Source organism: Festucalex cinctus, chromosome 16 (assembly GCF_051991245.1).
Source record: "Festucalex cinctus isolate MCC-2025b chromosome 16, RoL_Fcin_1.0, whole genome shotgun sequence".
Lineage (NCBI taxonomy): Eukaryota > Metazoa > Chordata > Actinopteri > Syngnathiformes > Syngnathidae > Festucalex > Festucalex cinctus.
The window spans coordinates 21,626,901-21,648,891 of NC_135426.1; the positions used below are offsets into that span (position 1 = coordinate 21,626,901).

The window sequence follows — 21,991 nt, forward strand, 5'->3', positions numbered from 1 at the left end:
GCCGACCAAGCTATCGCAGAAACTTGAGCGACGCTCATTGGTCGTTTGTGGCATAGAAGAATGAGGAGCGAAGTATAGTACATCGTATACAACTGATACCTCCGGTCTTTTAAATGCTAATTCTTGGTCATCTCAACTGTTTGTGAAAATAAATGCATGCACAGTAAAATTTCGCACACAAAAGGTGACAACTATTTGCTTGGTCTAACATTAATGATTTTCTTTATTTGCCCCATAGTGGGTGAAATTAAATTACAACAAAACCAAACACAATAATTGTCATATTCAGACTTAACCCCCCTTAACCCACTCTGATCGAACCTGCACAAATATCACGTTTAATATTACACATATATAGATAGCACATAAAAAAAACATTTAGAGCAATTAAATGCATTTCCAAAACAGGTACACACATAGACATTGCATCCCAGGGATTACAACACCACAGGATTACAGTATTTTGATTCCTTCAGAATAGAATTTTTGATCAATAACTGATTCCCTGTGCCAAATTTGGTAGTATAAAGAGAAAGTAAAATCAGAAATTGTCAGTTCAGCAGGCTAGTGTTCAACCAAAGACAGCCATGTCGTCCAATTCAAAACAATGTGATGTAAGAATGAATTCAATTCAAGCTTTTAAAAATGACACCGGCCTTCTTAGTGCTTCTTCATCGAGTCCAGGATGCGCAAAATGTGAAGGAAGAGGTTGACGATGTCTAAGTAGAGATTGATGGAGGCCAAGATGTGCTCCTCGGGGGAGAGCTGCTTCATCAGCATGTGGGTGTCGTAGATGATGAAACCGCAGAAGATGAGTGCCCCGGTCCCAGCGAACAGCAGCTCGGTGCTGTCGCTGTTGAAAAACACCTGCAAAGAACACCAAAGGGGACCAACAGTGTCAAGTTACTTGAAGTTTATCAAGAAAGTGAACTCCAATTTAAAAATTCTGCTCTGATGTGGCCATTTTGTTAAATCTCTGTGAAGATTCTCCATTTTCACTGAGCCTCAACTACACAGTAAACTGCACAAATGGAACTGACACTTGTAAAGTAGATCCACTCACCCTCATAATGCTTGCAATTAGGAGGATCCACAAGAAGGAAAAAAGGCTGCAACACAGAGAAAATCATACGCCGCATTGTAAATCTAAACGTGTTTCTTCCCGTACGCCTTTTTGAGCCAACTTACGCCGCTCCCAGTTTGGTGAAGTCTCTCTTGGACTGGAAGGTGTATGCGGTCAGTCCGGCAAACACGGCACAGGTCAGGAACAAGGCTTGGAGCACAGTGGAGTACTCGTAAAAGGTCACTGTAAAATATAAATAGAGTGGCTTTGTCATCGGTACTCATACCAAATCCATTTCCCCCATTCAATTGAATTGAAATATCATTAATCTGTTCCAGGCCCACAAATACCAGCACCTTTTTTTTTGTAACATATGTTTACTAAAGGGAAAAAAATACTCTTGCAAAAATATAAAAACATAGGGAACGTAAAGACACGCTAGTTTAATTAAGCTAAACACCCAACAGACTTAAGACAAGCTATAACGATTACATGTGTTTGCATAGGTAAGGGTGTTCCTCCTTCCCCCCCCCAACTTAAGCTCATATGTTGGGACATTCACCATTTGGTTAAGTCAAAGTACCACAGTATACAGTTCTACTTACAAGCAGTGGCCACTGAGATCGCCTCGAGTAAAGTCTGTAAAAGTCATTAAAAACAGAAGATGTACATTAGGCCCAGAACAAGGAAGAAGAGGCAGAAGTCAAGAAATAGTGGATTCTCCAATGTTGTCATGAAGTTTGTAAAATTTTGAGAGCTAAGTTGATTGGGATGCTAGCTGCCATATGCTTGTCACTTGTGAACAAAAAAAATAATTTCAAGACAGTAGTGACTGTGGCTGTTGATGTGAGACACAATGCGACATTTGTTACACATCCTCATTAGTTGGTTTAATATTTGTTGACATGCACGTTCAACTGTAAACTCCTTAAGTGTGAGTGTGAGAGGTTGCATGACTGGCAACCCGTGCAGGTTAACACTGACTGCCCAAAAATCCAGCTTACCCATAATGAGGATGAACAGTACAAAATCTAGGTATATGTGAAACTATTGTGAACTAAACCAAAAGCATTATATTCTACTTTAGAGGCTCCACTTTATATAATATGGGGCAAATGATTGTTCCTTAAGTTAAACAAATCACTTACGAATACAAACAGCAGGTAGAGATTGACTGGATGCTTGTGTCTGTACACGGCCAAGGCTAGTAGCAGGACCAGAGAGCCCAGAGCAGAACCCAAAACAACAGCGGGGCTGTGAAAGACCGCAGGTAAAAGGCAAGTCAGACACAAAGACTTTTAACACAGTGGCAAACAGTCTTGGATTGCATGATTCTTCTACCCCCTAAACACATTTCAAAATGAGCAACACCTATTACATATTTTGATAAAGTCTTCCCCCACAAACGTTTAGCTATATTTAAGGCGTTACAGCCACCTAGTCATCAATTTGAGGTGCCAATGGTATTTATTTTATATGTTTTGGGGGCTGTTTAACTGCATCCCCCTTTGAAATTGTTGCTCCCCCCCAAAAAAAAACAAAAAAAAAAACATTCTTTTGTGATTAAGAGTTACATAAACTCTATTTCAGCATTATATGAGGACGTAGTGTACAGTATTTATTATGCCTGCTGTATACAAAGTAATGATTAATGACAACATGACCTCTTAGGCTTAACAATTTGTTACTGAACCTCACTACATTGTCATGTCCTCACCTGGCATGGACAAAGTCCTTTATGGTCTGAGAGAACATAAATAGGGCAGACGTGGCCGTCGTCAGAATGATTTGCAAGCTCAGGAGGGTATACACCTTCCGCAGGAAGTCTGAAAAGGGTTAGAATTAGGAATAGATTGTTTATTGAGATGACAGCTCGTTTACACCATGAAATTAACGTCAGTCCCACCCTCAAAACCAGAATGGCAAGATTGTGTGAGCGATGCTAATACAGGCTTTGAAGTGGTACTAAACAAATATACAGTACATGGACTATCCATACAAGCCAACTACTATCCAGCTAACGATATGGATTTTCTGGAACAATGCATTCACGTTACACTGTCAACAAACACAACACTGCATACATTGATGCTAGCTAGTGGCTAGTTTTTCGATCAATTGTATTACTTCACATACCCATACGTATGTGCACACTGGCTGAAGCGACATTTGTGCCATAGTTGAAGTCATCTTCAATCGAAGATCTCGGGTATTTTTCACTGCTCATTGTTAAAATGGTCGCGATGTCTTCGTTTGCCCCTAAAACTGCACAGTAAAAAACTAGACGCGGAACTAGGACGCGCAGCTATGACGTCATTGAACAAGTAAATAACCCCCCCCCCCCCCCCCAACAAAGCTTTATTGAACTATCCTATGATTTGTACAGTATTTTTAAGTTGATCCTACATTAATTCATCCATTTTGTTTTCAGCCTTTGTGTTCATATTTATTTATTTATTTTAGATTGGAACGTATAGTTCACTGTAAATAAAGATTCTACATGTAAATAAACAGGTAGAAATATATACAGCTAAGCGAAAACATTAAATAGATACGATTTAATATAAAATAAACAAACATTTAAATTTTTTTACACTGCTGAACTTGCTGTACTCATCTTGATTTTAAATAAAGTTTCTACACAAAAACAGACATATCGGGACCATAAATGGACACGTCCTGCAATCGAAGCTGCGCTGTTGCATAGCTGAAAGTGTCGCGGGACGTGTTACCAAGCTTGTCCGGTTGTGTCTGTCCCATCTCCGGCTCATGTTTCAGCCAATCACCGGCAGACTGTCACTTGGTGGTCGCCGCCACTTTTTTCTTTACGTCGCGTTCCTGCTCTTTCTCCCCACTGGTATGTCTCCATATTTTACTTAGTAAAGCTGATGTTTAGTGAACAGTACCGAACGTGGGTGTAAATATAGTTTTTCGAAACGATGACTTGCATTTCAGGCTACAAGACGAGCTGCAGGTATGTCAATAACAATGTCATAAACGACCGATTGCTATTTTGGCTACAATACATCCAAATGGGATTCGATGTTTGCTCATGTAAGTTTTTATTGTCCCTGCGTTTCAATATGGCGCCTTCTCGATGACTCCAGCTATTTGTGTAACTTTACCACTAGGGACTTATAGAGCAGTACAGTACAGTACAGTACAGTACAGTTTTCCATGCACATATTAAACTATATTCATGCTCTGTCTGACAATAAATGGATAATTAATCCTTCATGCTTCAGAATTAAGATAATTCATCACTAATCTCTCACTAATTTATTGATTACAAAACCCCCATCTACTGTCAAACAATGTGACATTTCTATTATACCCAAACCTTGATAAGCATCCATGGTGATTTTTATATGCTATTGTTGTTTCAAGACACTTAAAAGACCAACAGGTGCAATGTGCAGGAATCTGAGTAAATGTGGTGGAAACAGTTCTAGACTCTTTACTCCCCCGTGGACTATTTCAAGCACACTCTTGAGTACTGTTGCCACGCTACCCTAAAATAAAAATAAAGTAAAATGACAACTTTATGGCATGAACACTTTGACGGTCTCACGATTTAAGCCCGTACTTAACATATCTACAATCCATATTAGTAGACAAGGGTCAAATTTACACGCTAAATTGAAACCCCTGTTCAAAAGAATAACATTTCAAATATTTTAATTTTTGTGTCGTTAAGGCATGCATTCTTTTACTACAAAGCTACTGTTGTATCCATCAAAATGTGGTTTGTAGTCTTATTGTTAATAAACACCAATTATTGACTTTAATGAAACACTGGAAACTTTTTGTGTGATGTAATAATCACATAGTTTAGTTTCCAAGAAAAACAACAATACCTCAGATAGTTTACTTGTAACGCTACACCTCGGCCTTCATTTAGTATGCACTGAGCTATTAATATTTAAGTCTTAGCCACATTCAGTTGGACTACCCGCTATGTATATGTTGTTTACATAAGATGTATAAAAAAAATTAAAAAAAAGTCAGTCATACAAGTGTAATAAATTAAGAATAAGGAAATTGTAACCATGACCAAACTTGTTTGAAATGCTTCTGTCCTGCAAGTGTTCTAAATTCAAAATCTCCCCAACAGCCCAGTTTGAGACAGACTGGTGCAAATATTTAGACAAATAATCCGGTCTACTCTCTGTCTTTCTATAGTGTGACTATCTCATGGCCGCTCTGCTCAGACGTGGGCTCTTCCTGACCTTGCACCACCTCACTGGGCAAGGCAGCAACTCGCTCTGCCGCCCTGCAGTGTCCACCATTCTGCTAGGTAGAGTGATTTTTCTTGAGTTATAGTAGTGCAAGGCGTACGACTACAATCCATTCCATGACGTTGGGCCAATTTTTATCTGGTCATCTTTTCAGAACGTCATTTTCCATCATTCCATACTCGAAACCGCTTATCCTATCACAGTTGACTTCCAGGACAGGTTGCCAGTTATTCACAGAGCACCAAGACAACCATTTTCACTCTCCTTTGCTAGAACTGAATTTACGCTTGCCTGCATGGGAGTCAGGCGAATGAACCACTACATGAAATTTCCCATTGATGGAAACATTTGTTCCAAAACCCCAACTGTCTGTAACCATCATAAAATCTGTACTTTCTGTACAAGCATATATAGCAGCTAACTTGTTTGCAGCTAGTTAGCAGAAGCTAATGTAGCAGTCAGTCACTTTTTAAGCAGTACGGAGTAGACAGATTGGATTCAATGATGATTCTAGTCATTGTCAATGGTTTATAGAACATAGTAGTGCCTCTACTATTAAAAAAAACCTCACTATATCTAGTCATGAAAAAAACAAAAACGAAACAACCCTCTAAATAATTGCGTAATGGCGCTAAACATCGCAACAGAACCAGGTAGACTTCGACATGACTGCTGTGATTTTCTCCAACTATAATGACAAAAAAACTCAAGTGCCATATCCAAATGACTGGACTCGACTTCTTACTGGTATTGCCACAGAGCTTTTTCATGTTTAGGCAGTCTCATTGTGGTATCAGCCTTGTGGTTCTCGTTTAAATGAAGCCTTTGTGCCCCCATTTTGTCACATGGGGTAACAAAAGGCTGTTTATTTGTCAGAAAGGAAGTCTGCACAGGGTTGGTTTGTGACTTAAACACATCTGATTTGTCATCCTGCTATCCATTTCCCTTCTTTTAAATCTCAGAAGAAGGTCTAAGGCTCTAAGCTAACATTTTGTCTCCTTTCTAGGTGTGTGTTCCAAGTCATAAACATTGCTTTCTGTGTCTCGCATGAACCGGGAATCCCATATAACCCCACTTAGTTATCGTGACCTCTTATGTGTTGTTATCTCTCCTTGTGTCTGCTCCTCTTCATCCAGCCCAGGCCTTGTTGTAAGCCCTGCTGAGCTGAGGAGTGTGTTTTGATTCTAAGTGGTGGTTGGAGTGTCTCTCTTCAGCAGCCATGTCGGGCTTCAATCTTCTCCATCTAATAAGCAAGAGTCAGCCTGTGACTCTGAGGTCCTGCAGTCTTCCCTCAGGTCCACTGACTGGGTGCCGTGTGCCTGCTGTGCTCTGCCTCTCTCTTTCTTAAAAAGCCGTAACATTTGGCTGGTGTGTCAGCATGTCTTAACAGTCCCAGTTTGTCTGTGCGTGTGTGTTCACAATGATGCGCGTCTTTCACTGGTTTTTCTTAATTTTGATCAAACCTCCCTGGGAAAAACCGATAGTGCTGATGCTTGAGAGTTTCAATGAAGATCTGATCAATTGTATTGGACCTCAATTCTTAAGAGGCTTCAATTTGTCCCAGTGAGGTTCCCAATCTTCCATATAATGCTTATTACTCGCTTATGCTCATTCAGTTTTGTTCAGGTATTAACGTGGAACCGAACCACAGATAGAATCATGGGAATAATGAAACGTTTCCCCAAAACCCAGAATAGGTGGTGTAGACAATAGGGGTGGATAAACCTCAGGAACGCCCTAATTATCATTTAAAATGATTTCGGTGGATTGTGTGACATCTTGAAGCAGTCGAGTCAAATTGAAGTGCACTGCTTGGCTGCAGCCAGCAGAGGCACTGTTGATTCAATCAACTAGTTTGTGGCCCAAAGAAGAAAAACATGATGTTAGCCGTGGGAAGAAGACACAAGACATCAAGCACCATTGTTATGCTTGATACAAAACAAACATTAGTTGCTCACGGCTCTGAACAGTGTTATTAGCACAGATGCTAGCTCTAAAACTGACAAAAACCCATCAGTGATTGTCATGGTAACAACAGATGCTCGGAGTCGTCGATAATTTACTTAACTTAAAAAAAAAAAAAAATGCAGCATATTGAAAACCAACACTGATGTCTGCTTTAAGCTTTTGTTTCATGGCTGTTTGTGTTGTTCGATGTCACACGTAGAATCTGGGCGCTAACAATACAAACCAAACGGTTCACTGCTTGGCTTCCTTGCAGCTTGCACGCACTGAGTGGGTTTGATTTTTGTTTGACTAATTCATACACCTAATTTTTAAAGGGATCTTTTTATATATGTATATATATATATATATATATATATATATATATATATATAAATTATGATGAAAATAAAGCTTTGGATCATATCCTGAGGAGAATAAAAATCAATTAATGTTGCTTCATTGAAAAGAATAATCTCGCTGCTGTAATTGCTGACCGCAACCGAGTTAATATGATCAATCTTTCCCGTAGGAGCCGCTCGAACCAAGAAAACATGGCCGGTGACGTTCTCTCAGGAGGAGATGAAGAAACGTCTCACGCCCATGCAGTATCATGTGACCCAGGAACGGGGAACAGAGAGGTGTGGTGACCATTATTATTAGTGACTCAATTAGGAAAAGCTATCAACAACAAAATTGCTTAAATTCCAAACTAAACCGGTTTTAAACGGCATAATAGTTAGAAAGAAATACCAGTAGACCTTAAACCAAATGAGAACTACATTTGGGAGTCAAAATAAAACAAAAATCAACCTCTTTCTGTAAGGCAGCTTCAGTTTTAAAGCACAATTCATACACAAGGCAACTGAATGTGCAACCGCATTATACACAACCAAAAAAAATAAAAACAAAATAGACAGGCAAACACAAATGCAGAGAGCAAACTGATGGTATTGACTCTCCAAAAGACACACAACCAACAGAAGCTGAAATGAAACGCGCTCCTTTTATAGCCTCAGCTAGACCAGGTGTGGAAGATGAACCCAGGTGCATGCAATAGCTCCGAATTTAGATGTGTGAACTAAGCAATCAATGGTTGTCTTGTTGTCCAACAATTCTTCATCTGGAAAAAAAAAACCCACACATACAAATCAATTTTCTTTTATTAGCTAAATTAGCATTATCTGTTACTCACTTCACAATGTCAAAGTTATGGAACCATGTTTCATGAGCCTAAAAGCGAAACATCAAGCCAACACAAGCTAGCTCTTGAACAACAAATGACATCTAACATTTTTCCTCTTCTATGAGCTAAATGTAGGTTAATAAACTAGGACAACTAGATTGTTCATTTTTTCTTCTCTGTTGCTCCAACTGATCAAAATGGATATTATTTGTAACTGACAATAAAAATGTTTACTTTTGTACTTGTCAGTTCTTCTACTCAAGGATGCACTAATACCCCGATTTTTCAGGCTGATACAAGTACTTACATTTGAATGCTCGCAATTGTGAATAAAATTGAGTGTGGTCCTCAGTTAAATAGCTTCACATGGCTGACGTGCCTTAAAGTCCACCTTCCTGGATGTTATATGTCAGTTTGGTATCGGTTTTATGCAAATATCTGTAATTCAACTTAAGAACAGAGTGTGAATACTTTTTCCACCTGTGCCTCTTATACATTTCTGCGCAGTGCCTTCACAGGAGAGTTCACATACCACAAGGAAGAGGGAACCTACATGTGTGTAGTCTGCGGGGCGCCGTTGTTCAGGTAAGACCTTTATGACATATTTATGGTCTTTTTTTTTTTCTTTTTTTTTTCCACCTACTATTTCTGTATTCCGTTTTTCATTTGTTTTATATTTATAGCCTACAAATGTTTTTCATGCAAATATTTACTGTAATTCAAACGACTACTGTGCAGGTTAACAGTAGCTATAAGGCAATGTAATTGGAAAGTAAGGACACAGTGTTTTTCTAACAAAATCTATATATTTTGTTTTTCAGTTCAAAATCCAAATTTGACTCAGGATCAGGTAAGAGTAACTTTGTGATCGTAACTCATTCACTCCCAGCCATTTTCACAGAAGCAATCCAGTTCGCTCCAGGCTGTTTTACTGGATTTTGACTGATTTTGCAAGGCCCACAGAATATTGTGTTCTATTTCTATAAAAACATGGAACCTACCATAAGAAAGATTAAAGTCTCTTCTTTCATCAGGAAAAAAAAAGAAAAAAAAAAGTATGTTTCTATCTGTTTCCGTTTTGCAGCAATTAGCATTAGAAGAGAGCTAAGTTTAATCAGTTTTCACAAATCTATTTAGAATTGTAAGTAATTTAGCTTTTTTTCTAGATGGCCCTGGTTGATCTCCTTTGCTCTGCTGCCACCTGCTGGCCGTTTGTGTAATAACTACCATTTCTGCAACCGTTCTTTGCAGTTGAGAGGCTGCATCAAAGCCTTCTGTATGCTCTAGCATAAACCCCCCCCCCCCCCCCCCCAAAAAAAAAAACACAACAAAACAACAACGTATAAATACGTCTTTGGGACACTTACAACATTTAAAAAAAACCCGTATTTACACGTCATTGGGAGCACATGAGTTAAACTCGTCCATAGAGATTTTGCTCTTCTTTCAAATGTCATTTAGATCCTGCAGAATATAACCACAAATGGAATAAATTTCACAATAGAGTTAGATGTTCTGTTGTTTTTACATGTCTTAACACCGATGACTTTCCCAATCATGACGTATGCACAGGTTGGCCTTCCTTCTTTGACCTTGTGAAACAGGAGTCCATCGCTGTGTCAGATGATTTCTCCTATGGGATGCACAGAGTGGAGACCACCTGTGGCCAGGTACACTAACACCACCCCGCTTACGGACCTCCAACAAGGTTAAGAACCACTTCTTTTGTATCTTCATTTTCCATTCAAATGCAGTGCGGAGCCCATCTTGGACACCTGTTCGATGACGGCCCAAAGCCCACCGGGAAACGTTACTGCATCAACTCGGCCTCGCTGTCTTTCCAGGCCAAAGATGCGGAAGGGGCTTCTGGCTCCGCCTCCACAGGTGCCGCCGCGGACCCCTCGACGTCCGAGGGAAGGACGGAACTTTAAGAACATAAGCAAAGATCATGTATACTGTGTGTTTGAGTTCATGGGTGCATTGGTGAGTTCTACTATCGACAAATCGATTCACAATTTTGAGCTATATTGGCAAAGGCAACACGCACAAAATATTTTCACATTCAAGTAATACAGACCAAAATGATTACACTCATGTTCACCAATAGAAAAATGTACTCATAGAGGGATGATGTCCTTTTTCATAGACACGCTCACCGGTTTATTTTTTAATATACTAGAGTCTATTTTTAGTGTCCCTCTGATGATGTTTGATGCTTTGAGGCAAAGCGTTTGGATTGTGTTTGATGAGCGCTATTTTGTATTTCTTCATAATAATTGAATTTATTTTTTTGCACAGCTTGAAGTGATACATTCAATTGATGAATAAAACAGCACAAAAGAATAGCGCTTATTCTCTTTTTTGGGGGGGAGGGCGAGGGGGTGGAAATTCAACAGCTGGTTCATTCGTGTTTGCCATTGCAGTTATTTTGATACTATGTGCTATTGCGCTTAGAAATTACTATGAAAACAATATTGTTAAAATTTGACAGAATTGAATTGGATTTTTTGCATTGTTTTCACATTCTGTCGTATGGTTGAAGTGTGCATATGATGAAAATTACAGATCTGTCGTCATTTGAAGTGGGAGAACTTGCATAATCAGTGGATGATGAAATACTTTGTCTCACTATACATACAGTATATACGTATATCTGTACACACATTACTAGTACATTTAAACCCATGGCTGGTCGAAAGGATTAGAGATGATGCTGTAATCTTTTAAATACCCACCTTTCCACCAAAAAAAATAAAAAATCTGAGCATAGAACCGAGTAACAATTGACTAATCCTCATCAACAAACCACAAAAGTTACAAACAGAAAAATAAGGTAATTTGGGTCAAAGATAAATAACTCCAACCGAGGATTCTGTTCTGCAGGAAGACACAAAAACGAGTAAATGTATCCGTGAAAGCGGTTCTGACAGAAATGCCAAAAAATTGACTTTTACAACATGTAAGGTTTGAGACAAAAAGACATGAAGAGGCAACCAAGGTTACTAATGTAGTGGAAGTAATCCAGATAATCTGCAGACCCACCTTTAATGTGATACGCTTCATCTTTATGATGCATTCCTGGCATCATAAAGGCCAACTTTTAACTTTTCCGCATTAGTTCTTAGATGGGCACAGTTCTATTTTTCAGAATTTGGCACTGCCTCGGCAGGGGAGAGGAAAAGGGCGACAAAATGGATGGATTTTTTCATCCCCCATCACATTGGAGACGATTCGAAATATGGAGCAAGAAATAACCGATGCTGTGTTCCCATTAATGAAGACACTTGTTTCCAAAGAGGTGGAATTTCAAAAAACGGAACTCTTCATCCAGCGGCTGACTTTTGCATTGCAGAAGAAATTTCAGGGTCACTGGTACCCCGAAAACCCCAGCAAGGGGGAAGCGTACAGGTGCCGCGCTGCAATCTACCGGCCCATTAAATGAATCCAAATAGTAATTTAGATTCACGTCTTCCATAGGTGCATACGAGTAAACCAGTACTACAGTAATGATCCGGAACTCCTTCAGGCCTGTCATGAAAGTGGGCTGCAGTTCTGTGACCTACGACTGCCCCTTGATTTCACACTGTGGATAAACCCCGGTGAGGCTTTTTGCAGGTGAGTGTGGTCCTTTATAGGACAAAGAAACCCGGAAATTGCAGGACTTGTATTGTCATATTATTCTCCGTAATGTTTTCTTTCTTAGGATTGGTGAGGAAAACCATCCATTCTCAGTAGCGACTGTGGCGGCCATGTATGAGGAATACATAGCCCGGAAGCTGTCAAACACGACGGATTGCGACATATCCGACTCCAACTCGTGTTCGTCCTCAGATGGCGAGGACACACATACTTGTTTCTCCATTAGCAACTGCACGCAGGTATTGGATTTGTCAGAGAACTTAAGTGAACTCCTGCTTGGAGCCAGCTCAATAAGTTTGTAATTGCGTGTCGATACCACAAGATGGCGGCAAACAACTTTTTCTATTAGACAATACTGTGTGCGCCTGATTAAACGGAGCTCCTCAAATTCAGCATAATTGCTTGGCAACAAGATGCCACCAGACGGTTCCAAAGCAATATTTTATTGTTAGATATGGCCTGAGCACAATAACAGTGAAGGTTCACTGTTATGTTTATGTGTCCGCATATAAAAGCACAGCATTGGCTGTCATTTAAGATTTTGGGTAAAGCGCTAAAACTAGCAATTATTGAAGTTGAATTGTTACTGTTCATTTGTATTTTATTTTTTTTTCTTAGTTGAATCCACTCGCACCTGCCTGGTATCCCAGGTGCTTTCCCGAGCCTACTCGCTCCCGCTTGGTCTGTCAAGGAACCAAGGAAAAGTCATATCCTTTTAACATTTTCAGGCATTGTCAGAACGCTTCAGCAAGGAAAATAAAAATGAAATAAAAACATGGTCAACCCTTTTATTGATTTAACGAATTCATTCAAATTTTTTTGAACATTGGAATAATTGACGAATAAATGACTTTTTGTTTTGCATGTCACAGGCATGTTTCTTATGGGAACTGTTTTAAAAAGATGCAATATGTCTTTCAAAGTTTGATTTGCAGGAAACAACACGATGAACATCTGAAAGTCTACAAGCTGTAAAATTGCTAACGACAGAGGCAGTGTCGTTTACAGGCCAAGAAACTGCAACAGTTTTTATGAGGGTAAAGTTGACTGCATGGTGTATTTTTCCAGTGCAAGGGCTGTCACGTTTAATTTTCATAGCAGGCCACATGGCAGTTACTGTATGCCTTCCTCTGGAGGGCAATTATGATTTGCCGAATCATTAAAAAAATCGGACGTCACAGAAGATTATGCAAGCAGTGACCCTCTCACAAGATTTTCTAGAAAAAAAAAAGCACATTATACAACTTTATTTTAGAAAAATAATTAGTGGGGATGTTCAATACCACTTTATACTGTAAGTTATTATTATTATACAAATTAGCGTCTCAACTGCTTATTTATGAAAACTCGTTCAAACTGAATCGTTTTATTCACCCATCGTCCTGACCGCCCATTCCTCCCAAGGGTCGCGGGGGGTGCTGGAGCCTATCTCAGCTGGCTTTGGGCAGTAGGCGGAGTACACCCCCGGACTGGTTGCCAGCCAATCGCAGGGCACACAGAGACGAACAACCATCCGCACTCACGGGCACACCTACGGACAATTCGGAGCGCCCAATTAACCTGCCATGCATGTCTTTGGAATGTGGGAGGAGACCGGAGTACCCGGAGAAGACCCACGCGGGTACGGGGAGAACATGCAAACTCCACCCAGGAAGGCCGGAGCCTGGACTCGAACACTAGTCCTCAGAACTGGGAGGCAGACGTGCTAACCAGTCAACTACCGTGTCGCCTCGTTTTATTCAATTTATTTAAAAAACATTCTCAAGTAGTAGTAGTCATGGAAAATATTGAGAACAATTTTTTTTTAAGTATACAGCTGTTGAATTCCACAGACTTCCTGATAAAATGAAAATCCCATGTAAAAGACATGTATTTTTATTTTTATTTAATTTTTTTTTGCTTTTGCTGCAACAAATCCCCAGACCCTCGTGAACGAATCCGTGTGAGAATCTTGAAGAACTGAATGTTGATTTATGACACAACAGAGTCCGTGCTTGACGCAAAGCATGGCAGGAATGTCTCAGCCTTGTTGGAAATGTTTCTCCTCTTGGAAAAACACTTGGCCGTCGAGGAAAAAGCTCACAGGCCTTTTTTTTTTTTTTTTTTTTTTTTAACGGTTTACGGCTACTGTGGATTTGGAGTGGTTTGAGGAAATAGGCTGAATTTCCTCGTTCCTGATTGGAGAAATTCCGCACAACAAGTCAGCTAGCTTCCTCTTGCTAACTGAAAAGTTTTATGTGCAGAAATCAAAACATGTTGTAAATCATTCAAGCGGGGCTCATTTTCCACAAAACATTATGGAATACAACTTAAGCAACTCTCTTAGTGTTGCGTGGTTTGAATATTGTCTTAGCTTAAATATTTACCTGTGTTTTACTGGCAATTAGCAATATGACTTTCCACACAGACGAACGCTGTAAAAAATTAAGCAGACTTACCAAGTCACTTTGGTGTTTTTGTCCTGAGAGATGCATTCGGTCAGGGTCCTCGCAGGTTTATTAATAGGTCGCTTGCACATCGTAATGCATCATGGGAGTTTTTCCTTCGGGCGCCATATTGGGTGTCCGCCGGTTCACAAGGTACACTCGCGAGTTACACGGTAGAGCTTATCAACCTGATGTAATTTTCGCAGTATTTTCACGATTTACCGGAAGATCAAAAACAACGATTCAGGCAGAAGGTGTCTCTGTGTGGCGGGATTGATCCTAATTACGTCCTGACCAAGGGTGATTTTTTTTGACGGGGAAAGCTTGCTGGCCAAATGTGACTTCTCTGGACATCTTTCACTACCTCGTGTTGACAACATGCTCCATAACACGCCAACAAATCCCTGGAGGCTTACAATTATTTTGTAAGCGGGTGGATACAGAGTGTAAACTTTAACATCGCATCAGAAGAAACTGTTGTTGTTGCAAGTAAGTAAACCACATGGTGTTGGTAATTCTGCACACAAAAATGTTGATTTGTTCTCAGGCTTCCTGTTATCATTGTGTTTACATGCACAGCTAGGTTTACCTGATGTGGTTTTTCTAACAATTTTATAACAGACAAATATGGCAGAGCGTATAAGAATAAAAAGTAACTATGCACAGCCTCCCCGTGGCTTAATTAAATTTAATGCTACCCTTTCACTAGTTACATGTTACTTAATCAACTTATTCTAAATGGTTAAGGTTAACCACTCTCAGAGGACGTATTTTTAGTTTCAGTTTCCAGTACAATAAAACGTGTTCATGGTAACTACTGAGCATACTGACAGCTTTTCTTATGATCTCACGGTTAAGGAGGCTGTCACAACACCCAATTTCTGTCTGGTGCCAGATGGCAACAATTCCCATCACTTGTCACAACACCAATAGTATTACCAGGTATGTATGGCTTTACTTTTTGTAGTTTCTTATTTAATTCTATGTTTCATATTTTCATTACAATGTTTGTAATATTTTCAGATTCAGGCACAGATGAGTTTAACTGGACGGACTTCTGCGACTTTGTGGTGTGGACAAAGTGTGATTGAGCGAGTCCACCCAGATCGCTCGTTTTGGCCAGTTGGAAAAGCCAGAGTGTTTTTTTTCCCAAAATCCCCTCCTTACCTGAACTGCTCGGGAGAGCATTTACTAGATCAGCAGTGGACTTCCAGTGTTCCTGCTCAGCCGCTGTCACCTACCACTTGCTCATGTACTTCAAAGATGCGGAATAAAGTAGTTTTTTGTGCTGCAGCAGATTGTAAAATCAAATGATATCACTTGAAGTGTGCCAATCTAGACTGCCAAAAGGACAGTGGTTTTGTGACAAGTGTGAAACAAGGATTATTGGGAAAACTGTAACACAGTACTGGTACTTGTCTTACATTAAACAAATTTAAAAGAGCAACTTTTTCCTCTGTACATAGCATAATGAAAGTCATTGCGTACCCCATCAACATTACATCATACCGTCATCTCAGGATGGTAGGCACCTGTGCTAAAATAAACTACATTAATTAACAGTTCAATTTTTAACCCTGAAATTACTACATCTAATCATTATTCACTTCATTTTTTTGTGCTTTTAGAAATAATAGAGATTTATGCCATTACTTTAAGAGGGACCATATTGCACATTGAGTCAAATCCTGTCATTTGTATTATGTATAGCTTTGTAAACAAACCCAACAATAGAATTTGTATAAACGCTGCCTTTATTAGCGCCAAACAAACAGTCGCATGTTGTCCTCCTCCAATGCTTTGATGCTCGCCTTCGTTTCCATCATGTCATTGGCAATCAAGTCGGTGTGGCATGAGATCCCTAAAGAAAAAAAATAAAGAAAAAATCACAAAAAAATACGGTACCAGTAATAGGTTTAATATAGTAAAGTAGTATAGTTTTTTTGTCAGTGTAAAAGAAATGTACACATTTTGTTGCATTTTTTAATGTATGAACATTGCTACAGGCAAATACTTATTTCTATAAACACTTCCAAATGTCTCTAAAATATAAGGTGCGTGTACACACACAAACAAACACATACATTCACTCATGCATACAATATATCATGTAATGAATTCTGAGTGGCATACCAGAGTCAATGATGTCAGCAGTACTCGAGGGTACAGGTTACTGGAGCCATCTGGCTGCATAACTGCAACAATCTCTGCCACTTCGAGTCGTCTTTTCTTTGCTTGTCTCTCCTGTGCACGTTCATATCTTGGCACCGACTGGGCTGAGACATAGATGATGTAACTTGGGACCCAACTTTAATGTTGGAGCCCAGTCGGGATGATTGGACAGAAAAACGGGCGCAGGGCGACCTGTTAAAATAAACAAATATATAAACAAATAAAATATGGAAAGACTGGTTATTTTACCGCAGTAGGGTGGCCGTGAATAAGTTATTTAGCATGATGTGTAGGCTACCGGGGGTCTGTTTTCTTGCATCACCCCCTTCTGTCTCTTTTTTTTCCAAGTTTACATTTTGCCACCAAAAAACATGTTATCGGCATTAAAAGCCCAAGACTAATCAATCCAATTTCAGCAGTAAACACTTTGCACTGGCACTACTTGGGTGAAAATGTTCGATGTTAGCTTTCGGCTAACGTCCGCTAGCCAGCTTGTACTACCGAACTTGCTTGCTCATGAATCCAAAACATAAGCAACTTGCCCATATATGGGCGGTCGAAACGTTATTAATCCTCATGCATTAAATAAAGGTAAACAAGCTTACCGCTCACAAAGTGATCGCTGCACACACGAGCCCAAAGTAACGACTTCCCTCCGGAGTCCGCACTCCTCTGTCTCCAGGCCCTGGTTCCTAATTATTTTCGGAATTCGGGAAAAAGACCGACCATTTTCCCCCTTGGCTTTGTTCGAACAGCCAACGATGCAGCAACAATGTACCATTTTAAACGCAGAAAACAAACGTGATAGATACATGTTAGACCGAATCGCTACGTAAATGGAGGCCACCCAGCATGGCGACTACGAGAAATCCGAGGCGGAAGTGACGACATGTGCAAGCGACCTATAGCATCATGGAGGTCTGCTGCGCCGTGAGGGAGTGCGAGGGTCGATGTCATCGCAGTGGCCTGCAACCCTTAAAATGCGGATAAGGGAAATTTAAACATCCGCCCGCTCAGACGGGTCTGGAACATGTGAACAAAACAGGCACCTAAACAGACAACTTTGAAGTGACTGGGAATCCAGTTTGCATGACTAAAGAACAGCACCGAAATGCTTATCGAGTATTGATCGATGGGAATGCGCTGTTTTTTATTTTTTAATTGAGTTGAGGTAAAACGTGCACACCAGCAGAGGGCGTTGTTTTCTCAGCAGAAAATAAGGCTTGCTTGTAAAGAGAAGGCGTGACGTTGTAGTGACAAAAATAATTTCCAATATATTTCGTTTGTTTGTGATGATTAAAAATGTAAAAAATAAATATTGAAAGCCAGTATATGTAGTATGGCAAAGGGAATGTTGGTGTTAATGGTCCCTGTGAGACACACGTCATTGTTGTCATGTGACCTTTGAACTCTGTGGGGTGTGGCGGCTGGATTCCACAAAGCCATTGGAGTTCATCTGCACAGCTCACAAAAAAATAAATAAATAAATAAATAAATGCTATCAACTCCCACAGGAAGTGCGGCTGACACTTTGTGACGGATAACACACTTTAAGTTCTGCACTGTTGTTAAGTCAATTTATTTTTGATGTGATTTGGACCAGCAGAACTAGCCGATGTAACTAAATTAGCAGTGAGATTGTTTCCTGAACCAATCAGATTTCAAATTCGTCCTCACTGGGCCAGAGCGCTCGTGGATGCCGTCTGCACGCTGATTGGTTGGTTTTGAAATGATTAAATAACGAGTTACTATTTAGATAAACACTCTGTTGTTGCTGTTAATCTTTTTTTTTTTTCCGCAAAACATGGCAGGGGTCTAATTGACTTTGCTTAAGAATGAATTGAGTGGTTTTAAAAGCACCCCCCTCCAATTTCATGTCCTTTAAACCATTTAATGTACAACTTCGTAGGCCTGTTGGAGCATATCACCACACCGCACATCTGACAGGACAGGCCTCTAAATCCTCAAAGCTTCCTCCTCAGGTTTTTTTTTTTTTTTTTATTGCTTTTTTTTCCACATTCCAGTGTCCCTAATCTTCCTGTGTTTTGCGGAATGTAACACACTCAGTGCCCTGCCATGTACTAGGAGAAAATAGTTTGACGGTGGAAGGTCAGGAATGCACCGACTTGACTGTGTGGTTTGTTCGCCCGTCGCTTCGCGGCATTTTCAACGTGAGAGTCGAATCTGTCGGCAGCCTCGTGTTTAGTTTGTTCTAATAAGTTGTATTTTGAGTTATAAACTTCAGATTTTTGGGTGCCAGAACGTGACCACCACCAACCTGGCCACCACATAGTTCCGCCCCTGCCGCTCTCTCGTATATCTCATTTGCTCCCAATAACGTGTAAATACGTTTTTTTTTAAACGTTCTAAGTGTCCCAAAGACGTATTTATACGTTTTTTTGTGGTTTGTTTTTTTATGCTAGAGCATACAGAAGGCTTTGATGCAGCCTCTCAACTGCAAAGAACGGTTGCAGAAATGGTAGTTATTACACAAACGACCAGCAGGTGGCAGCAGAGCAAAGGAGATCAACCAGGGCCATGAAGAAAAAAAAAGCTCAATTACTTACAATTTTGAATAGATTTGTGAAAACTGATGAAACTTAGCTCTCTTCTAATGCTAATTGCTGCAGAACGGAAACAGATAGAAACATACTTTTTTTTTCCTGAAGAAAGAAGAGACTTTAATATTTCTTTTGATAGGTTCCATGCTTTTATAGCAATACAACACAATATTCTGTGGGCCTTTGCAAAATCGGTCAAAATCCAGTAAAACAGCCGGGAGCGAACGGGACTGCTTCTGTGAAAATGGCGGCGAGTGAATGAGATAATGTCCATGTGTTTTTTGACATACTGCGTATGCAATTGTACTCCACACTCCATATGCTATTCTGGGTTAATCCCACATGCAACACACACCCCATCCGACCGCCTGACATCTGGATGGCTTACTTTATCTCCCAGCGTCTATATTTAATGTGTTCATTCCTTCCCTGACAGTGAGGAAGAACACAGACGATCGTCCTCCACATGGAGATGTTGTCCTTGAAAGCGCAAAAGCGGGAGCTGAAGAAAACGTCTGTTCCGTTTAATTGACTTAAAAAGACATAAACGCGGGTCGCAATGCCCCCCCCCCCGGAAATCTTATTTTTTCTTTCCGAAAACGCTTGTAATCCGAGAGCAGATAGAAATAGGAATTCTTAAACAATCCGAAGTGTTTGGCAGATGGCCTCTCAGCACTGTGCGCCGTAAATGCATGACATATGTGCCGCTGCTTTGAGAGAGCCCGGGAGGGACATGTCTGGAGGGGAGACCGTTAAAATGGACTTTGGGTGGCGCGGCGGTCAAACTCTCATCTGTTCCCGTGCTGTGAATAGGTCCTTTTCTTGCCTTGCCAAAAAGCACGGCCAAGAATGTGGAAGTTGAAGTCACAGTTGCTATTAGCAGTGGATGCAAAAAACGGTAACGCGCCGAAAACCACGCTGTCCATCATGCTTAAGTTGCACTCCAACGCGCGATACCAAAATTAAAGGCTAAAGTTGGCCACTATTTCCTTGTAGCCAACAAAATGCAGCAAAACACTTGAACCGCAGTGAACAAGCGCACACACGAGCACACGCACACATACCATGCGTTGATGACAGCCGTGACATGTTGCCAGGAAATGGAGCAAAATGACCCTCGGTTTTGTATGCAAGCTCTCTTCAGCGTTACAAGAAAAAAAAAACAAAAAAAAAACTTTGTATTTTTCTGAGAAAGTGGTAGCGTAAAAACTTGAGAAAAAGATCACATTTGTTACCACGAGATTAAACATTCAGTATTTCATTTTTTTCTTGTGACGTTCTCAATTTTTTTATTTTATTTTTTTTTTCCTTGCCCAGCCATTTTCACATTTCGCAATCCCGTTCGCTCCCGGCTGTTTTACTGGATTTTGACTGATTTTGCAAGGCCCACAGAATATTGTGTTCTATTGCTATAAAAACACGGAACCTATCAAAAGAAATACTAAAGTCTCTTCTTTCATCAGGAAAAAAAAGTATATTTCTATCTGTTTCCGGTTTGCAGCAATTAGCATTAGAATATAGGAGCTAAGTTTAATCAATTTTCACATATCTATTTAGAATTGTGAGTAATTGAGTCTTTTTTTCCAACATGGCCCTGGTTGATTTCCTTTGCTCTGCTGCCACCTGCTGGCCGTTTGTGTAATAAATGCAATTTCTGCAACCGTTCTTTGCAGTTGAGAGGCTGCAACAAAGCCTTCTGTAACCTCTAGCATTAAAAAAACAAAAAAACGTATAAATACGTCTTTGGGACACTTAAAAAACAACAACTTATTTATAAGTTATTGGGAGCAAATGAGTTAACGGCTATATAAATAAACTTTAATTGTAATCGACGATAAAAAAAAATACACAATACACAAAGCACAATAAAAAAATCTATTGTGGGCAAAAAAATAAAAATATAAGCATATTGCTAACACATTTTAAAACGCTCTAAACAGGCTAACAGAACTAGCATCAACTTTGCATCTGTATTACTGCCACCTAGTGGCCAAGGTGCACACACACATCCGACATACCAATTGAATAAATGCATGACAGCGTGATGCACAAACTATTTTAATTCTTTACATTGTAGCTTTTGTTCTATTACTGAATATATTTTTTTTTAGCAAGCACAGTATTGTAGGATGTTATTTTTCTAATTAAAAAACACGGCACGAAATGTTTCACAAAACTGATTAATGGCATTTCCATTCATTTCAATGGGGAAAGGTGATTTGAGGCGTGTAATAATTAGGCATTTGTTTTCAAACATAGAGATTAAAAGTCTTCACAAAGTAAAGTACAAATACAGGAAAAATCAACTGAAGTACAGTATTTATGCAAAGTTACTTCTCTCACAGTCAAAACGCTTGACTGGGTCGGCCGCCGGGTGAGCGTCACATCACTCAGACAGTTTCGGATGTATTTATTTAGCTCCGGCAGCATTCCAGGCTGGAAAGGTGGAAAGTCTGAGATGACACCAAGGCTCACAAAGCGCAATAACATATTTACGTTCTCCTTTAATTGCGCTTCAGCGTGGGGTCAGGCTGCACATGTGCGCCACCAAACCACCCTGAAAGTAGCTGAAGGAGCTGCGCGGCCCATTGATTGTATTGGTTTGCAGCCGACGCCACTCAGTCTGCGGGGGCGGGCTTTGCACAGAACCCCCTCTTTTTTTTTTTGTGGTCTGTTTTTATGAATGAATACTCGCTACAAATTAACCATGCTCTCTCAGTGGAGTCATTGTCTGCATGTGAGCGAGTAGTTCCACCAACAAA

At 40.0% G+C, this 21,991-nt stretch overlaps 3 protein-coding genes and 2 long non-coding RNA genes across 11 annotated transcripts; 3 read left to right on the forward strand and 2 right to left on the reverse strand.

The window, feature by feature from the left end:
- Nucleotides 1–194: 194 nt before the first annotated feature.
- tmbim4 (transmembrane BAX inhibitor motif containing 4) lies at nucleotides 195–4,124 on the reverse strand. Of its 2 annotated transcripts, none has more exons than XM_077499923.1 (7): nucleotides 3,796–4,124; nucleotides 2,781–2,889; nucleotides 2,212–2,317; nucleotides 1,669–1,702; nucleotides 1,189–1,306; nucleotides 1,064–1,109; nucleotides 195–867 (listed from the first exon to the last, which is right to left on the reverse strand). In XM_077499923.1, the coding sequence occupies exons 1-7, from the start codon at nucleotides 3,821–3,823 to the stop codon at nucleotides 661–663; spliced, it is 648 nt and encodes a 215-aa protein (XP_077356049.1). In that variant the 5' UTR covers nucleotides 3,824–4,124; the 3' UTR covers nucleotides 195–660. The 2 variants fall into 2 exon arrangements, with proteins under 2 accessions (XP_077356049.1, XP_077356048.1); XM_077499922.1 differs by lacking the exon at nucleotides 3,796–4,124 and adding an exon at nucleotides 3,200–3,386.
- msrb3 (methionine sulfoxide reductase B3) lies at nucleotides 3,547–10,768 on the forward strand. 6 transcript variants are annotated; one of them, XM_077499930.1, is made up of 8 exons: nucleotides 3,888–3,920; nucleotides 5,246–5,360; nucleotides 6,438–6,596; nucleotides 7,778–7,886; nucleotides 8,939–9,016; nucleotides 9,253–9,281; nucleotides 10,004–10,101; nucleotides 10,186–10,768. In XM_077499930.1, the coding sequence occupies exons 3-8, from the start codon at nucleotides 6,521–6,523 to the stop codon at nucleotides 10,360–10,362; spliced, it is 567 nt and encodes a 188-aa protein (XP_077356056.1). In that variant the 5' UTR covers nucleotides 3,888–3,920; nucleotides 5,246–5,360; nucleotides 6,438–6,520; the 3' UTR covers nucleotides 10,363–10,768. The 6 variants fall into 6 exon arrangements, with proteins under 6 accessions (XP_077356054.1, XP_077356052.1, XP_077356055.1 ...); XM_077499926.1 differs by lacking the exon at nucleotides 6,438–6,596 and having other exon boundaries at nucleotides 3,751–3,920; XM_077499929.1 differs by lacking the exon at nucleotides 5,246–5,360 and having other exon boundaries at nucleotides 3,753–3,920.
- A 768-nt stretch (nucleotides 10,769–11,536) lies between these two features.
- On the forward strand, nucleotides 11,537–12,846 carry LOC144003542 (protein BTG3-like). Its single transcript, XM_077499924.1, has 4 exons — nucleotides 11,537–11,839; nucleotides 11,909–12,046; nucleotides 12,135–12,309; nucleotides 12,689–12,846. The coding sequence occupies exons 1-4, from the start codon at nucleotides 11,670–11,672 to the stop codon at nucleotides 12,839–12,841; spliced, it is 636 nt and encodes a 211-aa protein (XP_077356050.1). The 5' UTR covers nucleotides 11,537–11,669; the 3' UTR covers nucleotides 12,842–12,846.
- Nucleotides 12,847–14,535: 1,689 nt separating this feature from the next.
- LOC144003545 (uncharacterized) lies at nucleotides 14,536–16,934 on the forward strand. Its single transcript, XR_013279022.1, has 3 exons — nucleotides 14,536–14,985; nucleotides 15,355–15,438; nucleotides 15,520–16,934. It is a non-coding gene; the product is annotated as an uncharacterized LOC144003545 (long non-coding RNA).
- Nucleotides 16,233–17,556, reverse strand: LOC144003544 (uncharacterized). Its single transcript, XR_013279021.1, has 3 exons — nucleotides 17,274–17,556; nucleotides 16,630–16,860; nucleotides 16,233–16,357 (listed from the first exon to the last, which is right to left on the reverse strand). It is a non-coding gene; the product is annotated as an uncharacterized LOC144003544 (long non-coding RNA).
- Between the last annotated feature and the right edge of the window lie 4,435 nt (nucleotides 17,557–21,991).

Excerpts from the sequence above, each read along its gene's own strand:
- tmbim4 (XM_077499922.1), bottom strand. The coding sequence starts at position 3,290 with ATGAGCAGTGAAAAATACCCGAGATCTTCGATTGAAGATGACTTCAAC. Across the intron at positions 2,890-3,199 it reads CAGTGTGCACATACGTATGG|ACTTCCTGCGGAAGGTGTAT; the intron begins GTATGTGAAGTA and ends AACCCTTTTCAG. Across the intron at positions 2,318-2,780 it reads AAGGACTTTGTCCATGCCAG|CCCCGCTGTTGTTTTGGGTT; the intron begins GTGAGGACATGA and ends GGTCTTTCACAG.
- msrb3 (XM_077499926.1), top strand. The coding sequence starts at position 5,258 with ATGGCCGCTCTGCTCAGACGTGGGCTCTTCCTGACCTTGCACCACCTC. Across the intron at positions 5,361-7,777 it reads AGTGTCCACCATTCTGCTAG|GAGCCGCTCGAACCAAGAAA; the intron begins GTAGAGTGATTT and ends TCTTTCCCGTAG. Across the intron at positions 9,017-9,252 it reads TGCGGGGCGCCGTTGTTCAG|TTCAAAATCCAAATTTGACT; the intron begins GTAAGACCTTTA and ends TTTGTTTTTCAG.
- LOC144003542 (XM_077499924.1), top strand. The coding sequence starts at position 11,670 with ATGGAGCAAGAAATAACCGATGCTGTGTTCCCATTAATGAAGACACTT. Across the intron at positions 12,047-12,134 it reads CCCGGTGAGGCTTTTTGCAG|GATTGGTGAGGAAAACCATC; the intron begins GTGAGTGTGGTC and ends TTTCTTTCTTAG. Across the intron at positions 12,310-12,688 it reads CCATTAGCAACTGCACGCAG|TTGAATCCACTCGCACCTGC; the intron begins GTATTGGATTTG and ends TTTTTTTCTTAG.